Genomic DNA, 19,724 nt, shown 5'->3' with positions numbered 1-19,724 from the left:
ATTACTGTTGAAGACTATCGTTTACTTAATTGGTGTGTGAATTATCCAAAAACCTGAACTTTCTCTTCTTATTATGCTTGTGACTATTTCTAATTTAGCTTCAAACAAATCTGGTAACATAGGAACTTAATGGTAACAAAGTACTCCGAAACCAATTTTGTTCCTAGAGAAAGAAAGAAAAAAAAAAGGATTTCTAATTGTAAACCTCTTGTTGTGAAGTTTTCTACTTATAAAGGCTGGGGACTGTTTTTCTTCATGCTGAGATTAAGATCACAACCTTCATTTCTGTGTGCTGTGAATTATTTTCATTTGCTTCCATGACAACCTATCATATATACCCTTCCATCTTACCAGCTGTCTCAGAATGAGGATCAGAGCAGATCTGTTCCTAGAGTATTATGACTTCTCTCCTTGAGACTGACCTGACCCTATGAGTATCTGGGGTGGTGGAGGCAGAGGGGAGGGTGGAGGTGAGGTGGGGGTGGGGGCAGAGGTTGGTGAGAAGAGAAAGGAAGAAGAGGATGGGAGGGCCATGGGTGGACAAGCTCAGAAGCTTTCTCTTACTGGCCAGTATCTTTAGTCTCTGGGTTAACTGTTGTCCAAAACCATCCTGAGCACCTTCTCTGGGCCAGTTACTTAGGAGACAGAAAAATAAATATGGTTGTTCCTACTTTGTTCTTCTTATTCTACTCCAATATACCGGGAGGAACACAATGATTAAGGAAACACATGCTCGGCCCCAACTATGTGCGAGGAACTCTGCAATATCTGGGGACATGAAAATAAACACAAGACGGCTTCTGTCCTCTAGATGACAATCTCATGAAAAAAACAGACTACAACCCTGGGTGATAACAGAGTGTGACAGATGTGTCATAGAGGTTTGTAAAACTCGCTGGGGAATATGGAGCTGGGGAAAGAGAATTGGAGCAACCAGACGACTTCAGAAATCTTTGCGTCCTCTTCTTTTATTTTTTATTTTTTCAAGTGGGCTCCACCCCCAGCATGGTGCCCAACATGGGGCCGGAACTCACAACCCTGAGGTGAAGACCTGAGCTGATATAAAGAGTGGGATGCTCAACTGACTGAGTCACCCAGGCACCCCTCTTTGCATCTCCTTAATCAAGCAAAAGCTTCTCCCGCTGTGATCAAGCGCCACTACTGCATCAGGACTAGAACATAAAATGGTGTTGCCCAAGACAAACCTGCACCAGGCTGTTCTCTGGAATTGAAGTGATGGTTTTAAAGCTTGTTCTCAGTTTATCCAAGCATGCAGGAATGTATTTATCAAAAAGAATAGTTAAATTGGCCTTTTCTGATTGATGCCGCCTTCTGTCTATCCAACTGGCCACATACCTGAAAAAGAACACAGAAAAGCTTTTATTGAACACTGGGCTTGAAGAGCAGAATTTCACCAACTCAAAAGCTCCCCCCCCCCCTTCAACACAGCTTGGTGCCATCCTTCAGGGACATGTTTAGTGAGTTCATTCTATTTCTCAAACTGCAAATATTTTTAAATGACCCCTTAAAAACTTGTTCTAATGGCCATTTTTACCTTAATGAAAAAAAATGTAAAAGAAACTCCTAATAGCACTTAGAAGGCAAACATAATAGAGTCTAAGTAGGCCATTACTGAGCGTTTATAAGGAGGTGCAGCGTGTCATTTCCTAAGGGATTGAAACTAGTTTCATAGGGTAGGCCTTATTTATGAAAACAGCTTGGGATTTTTCTTGATTAATCTTGGCATCAATTACTTGGAAATGACAAGTCCGTTACATATAAAAAGGTGAAAATTCCATAGGGGCTATTTCAAAGTCCTTCCTTTTCCACTGGACTGGAAGTAACTCCACCCTGATAAGCAGATAATGTGTTTCCAATAAGTAGCTCTGAAATGGTATCTCATGCTTGGGTACATGTGTATTAATCTGAAGCTTATAGAATGTTATCCATTTTGATACATTAATACCCCTAACATATTAATAAAATCATACTTATCAATAAAACAAAACATAGCCTAGTAGCTCCCACAGTAGTCTCCAGAGAGAAACTGTGTGATGTTAAATGAAAAGCAATTGCTCGAAAAGTTCTCATCAAACAGGAGGCAGTGATAATAAATACATTTAGCTGCCAGCAGAGCAGCTATACAATTACAGCTGTATCTTGCTATAAGCAAATCAGATTTCACATTTCTACCATCAGAAGAAATTAAGGCAAGATAATTATCCTATAAAAGTCTCCCTTTGGTTTTTACAAAGTGCCACAATAGGGCTCTATTAACCGTTCAATCACATTTACACCATAGTGAGATTTATAAAATATCAACTGTCAAAACTTCTTCAGGTCCAAGAGAAATGGTTTTCAGTTGAAGTCCAGTTGCGTGACAGTAATTTGAGAGAGCATCTCTGGGTGGTAGGGACAGCAGGCAACCTGTCTCATTCCATTGCAACAATGGAAAACAAGGGTTAGTTATTGGAAGTGGAGGCACTAAGGCCTCACCTACCTTTTAGCAACTTGTTCAACTGCACAGCAGCTGCCGGAAGTAGAATCTTAGTGTCCAGATCTTGCTGGGGCCATGGGGGTGGCAAGGGGCTTGCTCAGAGAGAGACTTCTAAAGTCAGACTGCCTGGATCAGTATCCCAGCCCTACCATTTTTAAGCTCACATAGGGTGAGCTGCTGAACCTCTCTGTGCTTCCAGTTTCTCACAAACTTCCTAGATTGTTGAGGATTAGGTGGTTTCTTGTGTAAGTGTTCGGATTACAATCTGACACACAACAAATTCTCAATAAATGCTATCCAGTAGAGAGATGGTTGAAGTCAGAGAACTGGGTTCAGATCCTGGCTCAGCCTATGTCTGCTTCTGCTTGAGGCAGGATAGTCCTATAGGGCAGCCCAAAAGTTGGCGGCCAATGCTCTGATAGGTACAACAAATTCTACCTTCACCCCCTGCTCTTTGGTGTCAGTGGGAGCAGAAACCTATGGGGGATAACCAGGGGCTGAAGCCTCAAGAAAGCCAAGAAGGGGAAAAGGGATTTGCCCTTGGGGACAGGTGAGAGCTACCTCACTGATCCACCCTGGCAGTAGCCCAGGTCTCAAAGAGAAAACCTACCAGGCCTATGAGCAAATGCTGTCCTTATAGAAATTATCTCTATAGGGAAGGACTTGAATTCAACCGAACCAGGAGACATGGCAAAAGGCGATCTTGCATGCCCCCCTAAAAGGCCTCAAATGACCCCTGTTAGGAGTCAACCATACCATATAGCATAGGGAGTCAAAAAGTCTATATTATCAAATATAAGCAGTTTAAAATTTCTCATATAAATTATGGATAAATTTTCATAGTTTGGAATAAAAACAGACATTAAAACATAGTGAATTCAGAAACAGACACTATAATCTTCAGCAATGGCAAAAATTGAAGATAGAGATCTTTGGTGACAATTCTTTCTACCTTATTCCATAAAAAAGTCCCTTATGGTTTCTAAGAGATGCTATACATCTGAACATGACCCAATGGAAGTTAGGGCTATTAGAGGACATACAACTGAAAATGACATAGTAAAATGGCACATTTTATTTCTTACCTACATAAGAGATCATTGGTGCCCCTGCCTTAGAAAGTAGCCACACTGTGATGCCTTAATGCATCATCTTCATCCCAATATCCAGGTCACTGGACTCTACGGCATTTTTTAATGTGTTCCATATAATCAACTGTGTTGCCCTTCCCTTCTTCAGAGGTGCTATTCACATGAATCTAAGACCTTCTAGTTTGGAACTAACTAGGCGGCCAAAGTTTTCACACTTCTAAACAGTTTTCAATTTATTACTTAATAGTCTGGGACTGCAATAGTGTCCTGTAGGAGAACAAGAACTCATCAGAGCTGTCATTATATAATGTGCCTCCAACAGCAAACTGCAGATTCTCTATCTTTCACGGTGGCCTGGAAAAATGGCAGAAGTTATGGTGTGCTGACTGGTACTGCATGTCAATGATTTCTGAATCTATATGTTTGCAAATATAAACAGGATGGAAGGATGGGATTGCAGGGGTAAAAGACAAGAAGCTTATCTGATGCAGGTGAAAGGATGAGAGAGACAGAGTCAAAAGGATATTATCAACTAAAGTAATAAAGGAATAAGTATGATCTAAAGATGTGGCTCCTAAAAGTTATCTTCCAGTAATCTTTTAGAATCAGACTAAATTCCAGAGATATCCCCACTGTTTCCTATCATTATCTGTGGGTTGAGGAACACACCATTGGGTAGATCTCATTTTCAATTATGTTTGCTTTAAATAATTTTAAATTAAGTGATTTAAAAAATTTTAAGTGGATTCAATAATTCTGAATAAATTTAAATAATTCATTGCCTGTTTGCTTTTCCTTTTCTATGCATTTAATCCCTTTTTTTTTTGCATTTCATCCCTTTCTAATGGGAAAAAATCTTGCTGATAATATTTTAGAAATTTTCTTCTAATTCTGGTTCTTTTTCTATTTCTCAAGATCTCAACAGACTTACATGAACTGTCCAGCATTCATCTAGTAAGTTTACTTAGGACTGAGAAGTAAAATAGTATTTGATCTCTATAGCCAGTCACATGTTCATGTGATTTTAAGGATGTTTGTTGTCTGGCACAATGTGTTCTGTGTCTGTTAAGTGTGGATAAAAAATTATTTTTTAGAAGAACTCAGTGAATTTAAAAATATGTAAGAAGCTCACTTGATAATGACACTACCTTCAGTCCTTGAATAGAATCACAGAAAGACACCATAAACAAAGCATTTTATCATCTCTTCTATCCACAATAACTTAGGGTTTAAAACAATATGAATTAAGAATGTATTTGCCAGTTCTGTTTACTGAAAGAGCTTAAAAGCAAGGACTTATCGGTAGCAATGAGCACACCTAGCATCCCTATCTTGGATTCTAAATACCATTCCTTATACAAAAAGTAGTTTCTTGTGGTTCTTTGGAGAAAGGACTGAATCCAGCGAGTGTCAGGGAAGAATGAAATGAGCCAGAATAATATTGGTTAGCCAGAAAGCCAAGCACTCAAAGATTGAGAATGAAAAGTGAAAAAGATCATGTAAGGGGGCTGCCTGGAAGGGGCTCTTATTGGCAAATTTGGGACAAAGTGAGTATCCAAATAGGATAATGTTCATAATGAACTATGATCCACTGAACTAAAAGAAAAGAAACCATGAATAGAAAATGATACCCATGAAGAAAGAGGGAGAGGGGGAGAAAAAGTGAGAGACACAGAGGGAGGAAGAGGGATGCAGGAGGGAGAGAGAGGATGGGGAGGAAAGAAGAGGAATTATTTATAGGAAAATATCACCTCATATATATAAATAGAATGAATGAATTAGGAAGTTCACCACTTTGTAACCACCAAGGGGTCACTCTTCTAGGCATCTGGCTTATTACCCTCAAAACTGTAAATGTCATGAAACAAAAAGGTGGGAGGCTAGTCTACATTAAAGGAGAATATACACACAATTAGAGGCAGTACCCTTGTCCTTGTTTTGACAAGGGCTTTAAAACAGACAAATCTACCGAGGAAATTTCTCAGTTAACTGAGAAAATTTGAAAAATTATTGTTTATTAAATAATACTGTATCAAGAACAAATTTCTTAGGTATGTGAATTGTACTATGTTCATGTAGGACAGTATCCTAGTTCTTAGGGGACAGATGCTCAAGTACTCAGTGGTAAAGGGGCTAATGTCTTCAGATAATTTTGTAAAAATAAATAGAAGTAGAAAATGCGCCTCTATGTCCATGAGAGAATATGCACATTCAGAAAGTTAATGTAGTAAGATGGTAACAATTGGTACTGTAGAAAAAAAAGCATATGGTATACTACTCGCATTTCAAATTTTCTATAATTTTGAACACTTTCAAATTAAAAAGTTGGGGGAAATTGAGTCCTAAGATATCAGTTTAGAAAACAGTTAAAAAAAAAAAAAAAGAAAACTGGGTTGATAATTTTATCTCAGAAGATAATTAAGGATTGAATGAGTCAATACATCAAACCTATCCCGTAATTAATATTATGACATTAAAGTAAGATAGCAATGTATCCAAAAAATATGGAGTGAAAACATATCCCCCAATCTGAAAAAGCCACTTTTTTGTAGTTCATTTAAAGATTCTGGTAGTAGGAGGTAAAAATATAAAAATATCCTTTAGAGAAGATATCTATTGTTTTGGATAATGACTGTGGTCACACACATGAAAATTAAAACTTACCCATTAATCTTGGATAAAACAAAAGCCGCCATAAAAACAAAGTGTAATGGTGAAGACAGAGTTGTTTAACTTTCTTAAGGAATGCAAATTGGGTGTCTTTTCTAATCAAGTAAGACTCTTTGACTTATTAGATAAAAGTCCTCCTTGAAATAAGGATTTAGACAGCTTTTATTAGCACAAATCTCCATGTGATGTTACTGAGACTGAATTATAGACCTTGGGAATTATGAGGTTCATGATTGAAATCAGACAACACCCGGGGGGGGTGAGGGGTCCCCTGAAGGAAATGTGGTGTGTGGAATGCCTCTGCTCTCTGTATGGGAGGGAGACAAGGCATACTGGAAATTCTCTATTAGGCAGCCCCCAAACCCATAGAAGCATCCTTAGAAGACAGTCTGAATCCTAGCCAAGCAAAGGACTTACTAGCTCAAGAAGACCTTTCCATTTTAGGCTTTTGAAAATCACCCTTTCCCCAGACAAATGCAATAAAACACTGTTAAACACAGAAGCCTGGGCATGGGCATACTTGGCTGTAGACTCAAGGAATAAGACTTAATGAACAAATCAGTACCCAGACAAAGTAGCCTGGAGAAGTGCATCAGTTAAGCATCTGGGCAGGGAACAGAGGTCATCCTCAAATCAGGGTCACAGGGAAGGATCACAAGCAGGACTTGGCTTGCCAAAGGTGGGCATGGAGCTGGGAAACTGGGAAGGAGAGAGCCATGCCACAATTATTAATGGAGCCTGCTTAGTGTACCTGTGCTTGCAAGAACAAGGGAATGAGGGACTACCAAAATGTGGAAGGGATGGATCTCACACTGAAATTTAGAGGAAGATGACCTGCAGGTGAGGGACACAGTCATCCTGATGTGACATACTTATTCTGAATCAAAGCATTACCACTGTTCATGCATGGCTGTTCATGTATGAACATACATGTTTATATGACATTAATATATTTATATAAGTGACTTCTTTATATCTCAGTGCTCCATATGACCTATTATTATTACTTATTCACTTATTGGACAAATACGGAGTTCTTAAGATGTACAAGGTATGAACGACTAAAACTGACAAATGCATACAGGTGCTAATTTTATTATCTTTAAGCCAGCCTACTCAATTAGCTTTCAATTTATTTGCTAATACCTTCTTCAAATGATCGCATTAAATTTTAGTTTTTAAAACTAAGATTGAGAAAAAGAAACATTCACAACAATAAAAACAAAAACCAAACAAGATTTAAAACATGGGCAAAAGATTGAAGTAAACATTTCTCCAGAGAAAATATGCCAACGGCCAATAAGCACAAGAAAAGATGCTCAGTATGACTAATCATTAGGGAAATGTAAATCAAAACCAGAGTGACATACCATTTCACACCCAATGGGATGGCTGTCATAAGAAATAGAGAAAATTACAAGTGTTGGTGAGAATGTGCAGAAATTGGAGCCCTTGTACACTGTTGGAAGGAATGCAAAATGGTGCAGCCACTATGGAAAACAGCACGGTGGTTCCAATAAAAATTAAAAATAGAATTACCATATGATCTAGCGATTCCACTTGTGAGTATACATCCAAAATAATTGGAAACAAGGACTCAAAGATATATCTTATGCCCATGTTCACAAAAGCATGATTGGCAACAACCAAAAGTAGAAGCAGCCCAAGAACCTATCAACAGATGAATGGATGAGTAAAATGTATACATACAATGGAACATCATTCAGGCTTAAAAAGGCAAGAAATTCTGGAACATGCTGTAACATGGATAAACTTTGAAGACATTATGCTAAGTGAAATAAGCTTATCACAAAAAGATAATTACCGTATGATTCCCTTTATAAGCAGTACCTAGCAGAATCAGATTCATAGAGGTAGAAAGGGAAAAGGCACCGAGGGCTGGGTGTATTGGGTAGTTACTGTTTAATGGGTATGGGGCTTCTGTTTGGGAGGATGAAGAAAGTTATGAAGATGGCTGGTGGTGATGGTTGTATAACAATGTGAACGTACTTAATACCACTGAACTGTACACTTAAACATGGTTAAAATGTTTTCTGTTATGTATATTTTATCACAATCAAAAAAAGAAGAAAAGCAGTACTCACGGATTCCAGCCCAAATCTTGTGGGTTCACATACAGAATACCGGCTCTGGAAACAGTAGCTGGGGTTGCAGTCCGTAAGTGATGAACCTCAAAGAGCAGCCTCATGGAGGGAGTAAGTGCTATGCGCTCATTGCTGGCCAAGGTCAGCACCTGGAGAGAGCAGCACAGCATAACAGACTCGCTGTCAAGTTCCGGGGCAAAGGCTATGCAGCTAACTCACCATCACAACACAAAGTACTCCCTCTCCCGCGGCCCCCTGTACAAGTGCCAAAAGCAATGAGCTCACTGTCCCAATGGAAGGGTGGTCTGAATAAAGATCTCAGTTAATCCCAGAGGGCAGCTCCCTGACCCTTGAGGAACAAACTCACCAACATGGACTCATTCATGCCAACCTTTCAATATCTGTAGTAATTACTACTAACAGAAGACATTGGCTCTAAATGCTCATTACATTTAAAGGCCTGAACACCATAAAAAATAAACTTTGTTTAGAATCTGAAATTCCACAATTATCAATTGTCCTGTAGAAACTCATGCAAGTATAAAGATCTCAGACCTACAATTTATGATGAACAATGTCTTAATGCAGAAAAGCAGTAATTACCGCTTATTTAAGAGGGTTAGTAATTCTGTTCTGTAGCAAGGATGATTACCTATTTCTTTCACCTGACCCTAGCCACAGACCTTGTGCTGCTTTAAGTGGTGTCTCATGGACTTGGAACATTGCTTTTTGTTTTTGCTGGGAATGCTGGATTAGCCATAGCAAATGCTTAGAAATGCATTTTGCAGCCATAGGAACTATTTAATTTTAATGGCAAAATTTCATCATTTTTTTCTTTTTATTATCCAAGTATTGCAAACTTGATCAAAGTTTTAATAATTTATGCCTGGCTCTTAGAAAATGGTAAGGCGTGTACCAGCTTCTCAGATATATCTCTCTTTAAAGATGGTTACACTTATACAGATAAGAAGAATGTATTTCCCTTCAATTCTTTAACAGTGAAATTCCGAGCATTATGAGGATAGTGGCACTTATCAAAATAGCAATTACATAAAGAACATTAGGTTCATGATTAAAAACTAGTATTCAAGTCAACAAGTGAATAGATCTTACTACACTCCAGGTGTGATATTTAAGATTCAGCACTAAGGTATTATTCACCTTGTTATCATCCATGACAGTATTTAGGGACTCAATCCACATGGGATCAATATCTCCATCCAGGATGATCCATTTTGGCCCATCATGCTTAAGATTCGCTTGTTCTCGCAGAATGGATGAGAAGAGACCTACACATTAAGAGTAAATGATCCTAATATAGAATGGATTTGAGTGCTGTTTATGTCTAAAATAAACTGCAATTATGTCTATGGGAAGCCCTTTTATTAAATAAATAAATTTGCTGTACATTTGCTGCCTTTTTCTGATGGGGATGTGGGACACCTTTTGAGCTATATCTGGACTGCAGACCAATGGGTAAGTTTTACTTCCATGAGGATGCACCTTAACTTCTCTGAGGCTTTCCCACACATCAAACAAAGATGATAGTAGGGCCACTGGGTGGCTCAGCTGGTTACATGGCTGCCTTCAGCTCATGATCCCAGGGTTCTGGGATCAAGCCCTGCATCAGGCTTCCTATTCAGCAGGGAGTCTGCTTTTCCCTCTTCCTTTGCCCCCCTTCCAGTTCATTCTCGCTCAAATAAATAAATAAAATCTTTAAAAGAAAATGATAGTAGCTTCCTTGAAGAACAGTTGGAGGGATTTATAGAAGAAAACATACATGCAATGCAAAACTTATACCCAAAGAAGACATTATCCTCTCCCCTATATGTATGCTCAGTATCTATTTTAGGCCAAGCATTAGTTTATTCCATTGTTCTCCATTTTTCTCTAACAATATTCATGGGAGAGAATTCTGAAGTTAACTCAGAAGTGTTTTTTTACACTTCTTTGAGAAATTTGGTCATTGGTTTATGACTTCATAAGATTAGAAGATAAAAACCTTTTATTTATTTATTGGTCTTACATTCTTTTATTATATGTATATGCAAATCTGTTTTATGTACAATAATTGGTTCTATCAAATCATCATACTGAGGTCTTCTACTGATAATCTTCCCCAAGATAGATTCAGGTGAGATTAGGTATTTGCACACTTCATGGACTAACGACACTTGAGACTTTGTGACTGATTTCGGTTTTGAGGTCATGCACACAATTCAAACTAGACTCAATACAATATTAAGGTGATAAAAGAGGGCTGAAAGCTAGCATGGGACTTGGAAGGAGTAAACTATGTATTTTGCTTGCACTGGAGCCACCACGTGACCAGCAACCGCTGTGCATGTCTCAGAGCTCTTTTTACTGCAGTGTGAGGGGCTTCTGAACATCTACAGTGACTGTGTGGTAGGACAGACAGCAGATGGGACCCGCTGTACACTTCGCTGGGGGCTCATTTCTTCTCCACCTCTCCTTTCTTGGGTTCTTGTTTCAGCTTGTCATCAGCCAGGGCAGCTTCGATTACATCTTTGGCCAGCAAGGAGCAGCACAGTTTCAGGGGGGAAGCAGAGCTCCTTGTTGATGTCGGTGTTCTCCATGGTCAAGGCTTCCTCCACCGTCTCCCCTTTTACCCACTCAGGTGCTAACAAGCTGGAGTCAACTGCAGACCCACAGCCAAATGTTTTAAACCTGGAGGCCACAAATTTCCCCTTTTCATCCACTTGAATCTGCAATTTCATTATATCACTATGCTAGGGCCCCTACCAATCTGGTTCTAGCATTTTTGACGTCTTGTCAAGGGACCCCACATTCCTAGGATTTTCATAATGATCAACAACCTTCTTGTGAGAGCTGGGCCAGAGCCAACAGTTCCTGGGCAGGCAGACGTGGGCTCCAGAGCAGCAGGGCCAATACCACCCACTGGCTCACCCGACTCAGCCAGTGAGCTCCAGCCACCGCCATCCCCCGGGATTGCGTTTGTGCAGACCCATGCCTATTTATTTTTTTAAAATTTATTTTAGAGTGGAACAGAGGGGCAAAAGGAGAGGGAGCATCCTTAAGCAGACTCCCTGCTGAGCATGGAACTGGACCTGGGGCTCGATCCCACAACCCTGACGTCATGACCTGAGCTGAAATTAACAGTTGGATGTTCAACCAACTGAGCCACCCAAGCACCCCAATAAAAATATTTTAAATCCATAAGCCTTTTTGCTGTCACTACTTATCCAAGTATTGCGTGTGTTACATGATGTATTTAATAACTACTGCTTTTTCAAAACTCAGGTATATAATATTGTAAGAAAAACTGTTTTGATACATGTATGTGGAAGGTTTTGTTTCCTCTGTGAAATATTTTGTGTAAACAATAAATGACAGTATGTAGAATCTACTACCGTGACTCATTTTTTTAAAGTGTGGGGGGCACCTGGGTGGCTCAGTTGGTTAAGTGTCTGTCTTCAGCTCAGGTCATGATCCCAGAGTCCTGGGATTGAGCCCCACATTGCACTCCCTGCTCAGTGCGAAGTCTGCTCCTCCCTCTCTCTCTGCACCTCCCCTCTGTTCCTGCTCTCTTTCTCTCTCCCTCTATCTCAAATAAATAAATAAAATCTTAAAAAAAAAAAAAGCCAGCATCCTTTCTTTTTTTTTTTTTTTTTTTATGATAGTCACAGAGAGAGAGAGAGGCAGAGACACAGGCAGAGGGAGAAGCAGGCTCCATGCACCGGGAGCCCGATGTGGGATTCGATCCCGGGTCTCCAGGATCGCGCCCTGGGCCAAAGGCAGGCACCAAACCGCTGCGCCACCCAGGGATCCCAGCCAGCATCCTTTCTAATGATCACTGATCTGAACGGTTTCCACAGGTTTTCAGCATAAACCAGTATTATTCCCTTTCTGCCACAGTCCTTTAAAAAAAATGATAGAAAGGCTAAGAGTAAATTTTGATTGTCCCCAAATTAAGGAAATGGTGTATACACATGGTAAGAAAACAGAGAATGGCGAGGCGTGCTCCTATAGGATCCTTAGCAAAGTCGTTGAATTGACCAGACACCTAAGGCATGCGGATTACCAGTAGCGCTGCAAATGGTGGGAACACCAAGTGCAGAGGCCCCATGGAGGGAAGATCCTTGGCATGTTTAAGGAGGAGCAAAGACGCCAGAGTGTATGGATTATGATAAGTGAGGAGCAAAGCACAGGAAATGAGATCAGAGATGGGGATGGGGGATCTAATCACAATGAACCTTCTAAGCCTGGGATAAAGATTGGATTCTAAGGGAAATGGAACCCACTGGAAACTGCAAGCAGAAAACTCCTATTTTGAAGAGGGCCCTCTTGTCTGTTGTATGAAAAATGAACTGCAGGGAGACTAGAGCGGGGACTACTGCACAAATACAGACAAGAGGTGACCGTACAGGCTAACAGGGGAGCAGAAGAAAAGACAAAAGGTACTGGGAGACAATAGATTATTTAAAGGTAAAGCCTGTAGGATTTGCTGTGCGGTTGAACGTATGGCATGAAAGGGGGGAAAGGACTCAAAGATGATGCCAATATTAGTGTATTTACTGAAATGGAAAGTAGTAACAAATTTTAACAAAAGGATCTGCTTGTCTGCAAAAACTTCCAGGACAAGAAACATGTCCCATTAACTTTTATCCCTGGTGTCTAGAACAGAGTCTGCCTGAAACTCCATCTGTGTCTTGTAGCAGATACTTTACAAATTCACCTGAGGCATTCAAGTTCATTTCCTTCTTGGTTTACAGGGTGTCCTGACATAATTGACATGGGATAAAATACACAGCTCTGAGCGCAAACTTGCTGAATGCAAATCGACCACTTATTCAAATCTAATTTTAATTTATTGGTTATAAATGCTGTTGTGAGCTACTATATTTCCAATAATGCCAACACATAAACAATAAATCTACAGCTATGACTGAAATTGGCCTGAACCGAGAAATGGTTTTCTGGATAAAGAAATTTTAGCACTTGTAAAGGGGAAATACTACTTGCCATCTTTCCATTCTCGAGTAGCGTGATGTATGAAACCAAAGAGTTCATCTGTTGTCACAGCTTTGGGGTTTAAGTCATTCCAAGTAGGTTTTAGTTTCATGTTAACGTATGTTCGGTTCAGCGTTCTCAAAATCTTAAGGGAAGAAGGAAAGAAGCTAAGAAAATTAATACTCCTGTAAGGCAAATGTAAAGTAAATGATTTCTAAAGGATTTTCTTTATTCATTTTATGTTTCTAGAAATTCTTCGGGTGTTAAGTATGGGAAAAAAAATTGACGTGGAAACATTTTCATTACCATTGTCAAAAATTTAATCCTACAATCACTTAGGATCTCTTCACCTGATTCTTTGAATCCTGTAGACTAGAGGAAATCACTCTATCATTTGAGATTTTTAAACATGTATGCAAATAAGTAAACAAATGTTCCTGTTTAGGTTATTAAAATCCACTCCGCTTGTATGTAGGTGCATCAGAATCGCTTAGTGGATGTTAAGACTCGGATGGCTGGGCCTAATCCTGGAATTTCTAATTCAGTAGGTCTAGGGTGGGACTGAGGATTTGCATTTTCTAGTAACATCCCAGGTGATGCCTGTGATGCTAGTCTGGACGTGCTTTGACACCTAGTGACCTAGAGCAATAGTTCTCAGCAGGAGATGCCCTGGACCTGAGGAAGAGGCCATGCTACTGAACAGAAGCCACGGATGCTGCTCAATATCCTACAATGGATGCACAGGTCAACCACCACAGAAAAGAGTTATTTGACCCAGCACGTTAACAGTGAATGAAGCTGAGAAACTCTGATCTAGGTAAATTGAGAAAAAGAATCCTTGAAGCTAAGAATTTACTGGATAGATGCTTTATCTGTGTCTGTTTAATTAACTGATACTTTACCCCAAATATCTGCCCCAACTATCCTTTTTTGCTTTCTCTGAAAAGCCATGATTTTTATTTTAGATATTTATCATCCTGACCTACTCATAGGCGTTTGAAAGACTGATAAACAACTGCCAAAGACTTTGGAAGAGTAAGTTGCTAAGTAACATGGCCCTGAGCTCCAGTGTTCTAGTTCTATCAGCTTAAGTAAAGGTTGAATAGAACAGAATCAGTGAAGACTAGATGAAAGAAATTGAATGCCTTAGGAATATTAAGCTTGTATTTTTAGAAACCATTAATCTACTGGAAATTACAGAATTTAATTTTATCCTTCCCTGAACCATGGCCCACATCTGAAACTTACTCTAACAAAATAATTACAGGTCTATCAGTTATCTACTTCAATATTTCAGTTATTACATTTTTCACTAGAACATCCCAATACTGGGCCTCCCTTTGCAATTGTTCTACTTCGGGTTGTGATCTAAATACTGGCAAGTTCCATAGGCACCCGTGTTCTAAAGTCTCATATGCCTACTGATTATTTTTAGTCTTTGGCTACTCAACATGTTTATACCTAAGCACCCTGAATTAAAATGCATATAATTCTGCATATATGGTCTGCCAACCAAGAAAATAAGTATGTTGCCAGGATTGTCCACAAGATCAAACAAAATCAAGCAGTGGAGTAAAAATGGGGGAAGAATAATACCCAGAATATATCATCACTGTGCACGATAAATCACACATAATGCACCCAGCACAGCACATAACAGGTACCCCCCAAAATGTGGGTTTTGCTATCTCCCTTGCTTTTCAAGTTTTCTTTTGCTCCTTATAGAGGGCTGCTTGTCTGAGAACATACCAAAGGAAAATATTTGTTTTTTCTTAGTGATATGGGAAAGAGAATCTAAACTAGCTTGGGAGAGATAAAAAAAAAAAAAGTAGTTTTGATAAATATGGAAAGCCCAATCTTCTTCCAGCTTGCTTTACCTATTTGAACACAAGGTTCTATTTGTTAAATTCTCCTTGCCACGGATATGAAAAAAGAAAGAAAGAAAGAAAGAAAGAAAACAGTGTCAACTGATCAAAAAGCAGTATTAGGGTCCCAGATTCTAACTCAAAATTATGGGGAACTTCAATGAAGCGAACTCTTAAACAGGAAAATATGCCCAACCAGCGTTTGTTCCTTCTGTGGCTGAAAACTAACAGGCAATTTACCATACCTTACTCTTGCCCGTGCCTGCGTTGCCAACCACAAACACAGAGTGCCGCACAGCCAACAGTTCCTCAAGCTGGACAACCTGCCAACCGAACAGTCACCGGTTCCTTTCATGAGTTGGTGATTTAACAACAAAGTAAAAAACAAAAAACAAAAACAAAAACAGGAATCCCCCTTCCCCCCTCCACAAGAAATCCCTACCCACTTCTGGTTAATTCTTCACTTAAAACTCAAGCCAGGGCAGCCCGGGTGGCTCAGCGGTTTAGTGCCGCTTGCAGCCCAGGGCATGATCCTAGAGACCCGGGATCCAGTCCCACGTCAGGCTCCCTGCATGGGGCCTGCTTCTTGAAGCTCTGCTTGTGTCTTGGCCTCTCTCTGTGTGTGTGTGTGTCTCTCATGAATAAATAAATAAAATCTTAAAAAAAAAAAAAAAAACTCAAGCCAGCTCCCACTGACAAAATTACGTTCCAGGAAAGTTATGAGAGATGACAAGTGTCAACTCCAGTTTCTCCTGGATCTCCCCAACTACAACATGGGAGCAAGAATGAAGAAAAACCATTACTCAGTGAGTCACTGATAACAGGTCCATTAGTGCTTTCACATGGCAGGAATTCCTGACCAAACCAAGGCCTCCTCACAAAGTGCTGAACGCAAAGAGTACACAGCTAATTACCGACCCTCGAGTAATGACTTCCATCCTTTAAGATACCTAAGATAGACACCGAGTGTATTTTAATGTCCAAGTATTCACTACACCCAAGTAGAGCAAGCATATGCACAAGCCCTTGAGGAGTCGGATGTCATACGTGCCAACATTTCTTTCCCTACTCAAAGCACGTGCTAATGATTCACTTCCTGTTTTCTCTAAGGTGGAGAGAGCAAAATTAATTTCTGAGCCATGTTCACCAAGAACAACGAAGAGATTTTTGCCAACTACTGAAAAGTATGCTTACGCTTACAACCATGTTCCATAGAAGTTCCTTCCATAGTTCCATAGAAGGAACTATGTTCCTTCTCCTGGAATCAAACTATAAAATATCTCTCTTTTCTATCATAAAGCCTGTCAATTTAGAATACTTTAAAGAACACATTAAGTATAAAGGTCCGTGGCATATGTAAGTTAACATTTTGGCTAATGACCACTTAGATAGAGTCATTCCCATTGTAAATCTCAAGAGCTGCCATGAAAAGCACAAGCTGCTTTTACCTTAAGGGTGAAGCTCTCCTCAGGCTGCAGCCGGAGCTCCAAGGTGGACTGCCTAACCACCTGTTCAAAGTGTGGCGCCCTCCTCCGGGGCACATCCAGGGCTGGGAACAGGTCACCAACCAGTCCCAAAAACACAGGAATGTCATCCGTCACTATTTTAGGCAGGTTGAAGTCCCTTAATGCTCTCATGAGTACCTGGAAAGAAAACACTTTATTGAAAAAGCCAAGACAGGGTGTAACAAACATCTCCACAACTGAAGATGTTATTTTTAATCCTTACATCTAAAGCATGGGATTTTGATACTGGTCCTCTATTAGGATGGCCTTCGGGGATCCCTGGGTGGCTCAGCGGTTGAGCACCTGCCTTTGGCCCAGGGTGTGATCCCGTGGTCCCGGGGTTGAGTCCCACATCAGGCTCCTTGCATGGAGCCTGCTGCTCCCTCTGTCTGTGTCTCTGCCCCCCCCCCCCCTCTCTCTCTCTCTCTCTGTGTGTGTGTGTGTGTGTGTGTGTCTCATAAATAAATAAATAAAATCTTTTAAAAAAAAAAAAAAAAAGGATGGCCTTCTACCTAGAGGGAGGGTCAACGCTTACAAGTTCACCTATCCGAACACGAGAAAGCTCTGCTGTTATCACAAACCTCAGACTCCAGGCAGCAAGGAGGCTCTGATCCTCCAATGATCTATTCTGATCTTGACAAAGGGTCTGAGGCTCTTCCCTCCTTAGTCCTCAAACTCCAGGATATAAATTAACCAGGCCCATCAGATCATTTTGTTCAAAGAGAATCTCTGAGAATCTCAGACTGACAAACTGAACTGTTTTTAGTTTGGCTATTTGTTCTGTATTGGCTGAAAACTAAAGAGGGCTTTTGATTTTAAAAGCAGTAACCTGAACATCAGGATGACTTTTACAGAAAGAGATAAGCAATTAAAACAGCAGTAACAAGACAGCAGAACAAAGAAATGCAAGAAAATCCCAACCCAATTATGAATTATGACTGAGAGGAGGAGAAAGAAGTATCATAGAAATAGAGAATTAGGGAAGTATCCTTTAACATGAAGAGAAGCTCTAAAGAAATCGATCTTTTTCAGCCTCTCAAGCCGTATGGAATACATACAGCCCTGCATATCCATGTTCTCGCTACTTAATAAAGGAAAAATACTTCAAAAAGATTAGAGCAAAAGGCTGTTATTGTTTCTCCCCAGCAGAGGTAAAACAGTCCCCTAGCAGCTGTGAATGACCACCTAAGGATTTCCCTGGTGTCAGGCGATCATTCTTCCTATTCATTGTTCACACTCATCTTCCATCCCACAGAAGGAACACACTTTGCTCCATTAGACTCTGTTTTCACTGAGTTTTCAGGATTCATATCCCAACTCAATCAGATTTTCTAAATGGTCCTCAGAGGAAATCAACCAGCAGTTGCTGAATTATTTGAGTATGACCTCCAAAATATTTTTTTGTAGCTGATATTTCAAAAGCACCTAGAAGGGTACTTGACGGGATGAGCACTGGGTGATAATGCCATATGTTGGCAAACTGAACTCCAATAAAAAATAAAAATAAGGGCAGCCCGGGTGGCTCAGCAGTTTGGCGCCGCCTTCGGCCCAGGGCGTGATCCTGGAGACCCAGGATCGAGTCCCGCGTCGGACTCCCTGCGTGGAGCCTGCTTCTCTTTCTGCCTGTGTCTCTGCCTCTCTCTGTCTCTCCTCTCTGTGTATTCTCATGAATAAATAAATAAAATCTTTTTAAAAAAAAGATATTTAAAAAAATAAAAATTTAAAAATTTAAATAAAATTTAAAAATTTAAAAATTTAGGAAAACAAAAACAAAAGCACCTAGAAAAATCCCATTTTCATTCCTCTAGTCCTATCCTTACGCTCCAGAATACTTGCCTTTTGTAACGTTAAGAAATGCCAGTCCTCAAAACAGTCTACATGAAAGAGAGAGTCTGTTGAAAGTTGTGCTCGTTGCGCGCCACGAGGCCCACCTTCCCAGCACGCGCCTTCATTGCCGTGAAGCCGCCCCGCTACTCAGCTGAGCACCACAACCGTGTCAGTTAGCACTGCCCTACCTGATCTTCGGGCCTGTTTTGATCCCCGCGTTTCAGGGAGCCAGCTACAACCAAGACAGATTTGATAGCGCGAAGTCCCCAGTCATAGTGATCCTATAAAAACCAAAACATAGGTTATATTTTCTCAAAACTTCTATGAGGGAGTAAGATTGTCACTTCAGAGGTAAGAGTCAAAAGCTCTAAGGAAAGAGTTCAGACAAATACATGCTTTAGGGATGGGAAGTAGGATCTTCTTCTCTGGGAAACTGTAAAAACCATGTCCGTTCGGCATCCTCCTGCCTCATGCTCCTGGCTCTGTGCCTCTGTCAGCAGATCTCTTCCCACCACACTGAGCTGCCATGTGTGCCCTGGCTCCACCTGTCTTCCCCGCTCTTCTCCCCCATCAAGCTAACTCAGAGGTTGAACTACCAGAACGTTTTCACCTCCAAACACGCATGCTTCTCCAGTTAAATGGACAACCCTGTGAGTCCACCCCTCCCAGCCCAGATCTCTATCTGCCCTAAATACCCTAAAATCAAAATCACTTGGATGCTCCTGTCCTGATGGTGGCATTTAATACAGTCCAAGCTGTGTTATTACAATTCAGTGACAAAATAGTACCTCTGCTTTGAGACTTTTTGCATAATCCTGATGGAAGATTCCTTTCATAGGCTCTGGGATCCTGGAGGACAGAGCCCAGACCCACTCCTTTCTATCTTCTAGGTCCCAGCATGGTGCACTGCTCAGGGCAGGTGCTCAGTAAAGGGACAATGAATTAACGGACTGATCACATATAACTGGCCTACTGTCTTTTGCCTTTCATCTACAACCCACAGAGTGATGGCTCTTCTCTAAAATATCTCCCAACTGTGCCTCTGGGAAAATCTCCACCCTCTCCAAGTATCATCATCTATATAAAAAGGCACATAAAAGAATCTAACCACTTTACAGGGCTATTGTAGGAATAAAATTGAGTTAATGCTTTGTGGGCAGTGAAACAATATA

General features: G+C 40.4%; 1 protein-coding gene and 1 pseudogene across 1 annotated transcript in view; both read right to left on the bottom strand.

Moving 5' to 3' along the window:
* DNAH11 (dynein axonemal heavy chain 11) overlaps positions 1-19,724 on the bottom strand; it is a 313,463-nt gene that overhangs the window by 161,981 nt on the left and 131,758 nt on the right. Inside the window, 7 exon segments of the mRNA XM_041728012.1 lie at positions 1,206-1,356; positions 8,364-8,512; positions 9,525-9,675; positions 13,364-13,500; positions 15,466-15,543; positions 16,669-16,863; positions 18,741-18,833. Of these exon segments, the coding sequence (XP_041583946.1) occupies positions 1,206-1,356; positions 8,364-8,512; positions 9,525-9,675; positions 13,364-13,500; positions 15,466-15,543; positions 16,669-16,863; positions 18,741-18,833 (954 nt within the window).
* On the bottom strand, positions 10,816-11,324 carry LOC121474933 (annotated as a pseudogene).

Source organism: Vulpes lagopus, chromosome 13, assembly GCF_018345385.1.
Source record: "Vulpes lagopus strain Blue_001 chromosome 13, ASM1834538v1, whole genome shotgun sequence".
NCBI classification, from domain to species: domain Eukaryota; kingdom Metazoa; phylum Chordata; class Mammalia; order Carnivora; family Canidae; genus Vulpes; species Vulpes lagopus.
The sequence above is the reverse complement of the archived record's forward strand: the minus strand, read 5'-3'. Positions and strand labels throughout refer to the sequence as shown.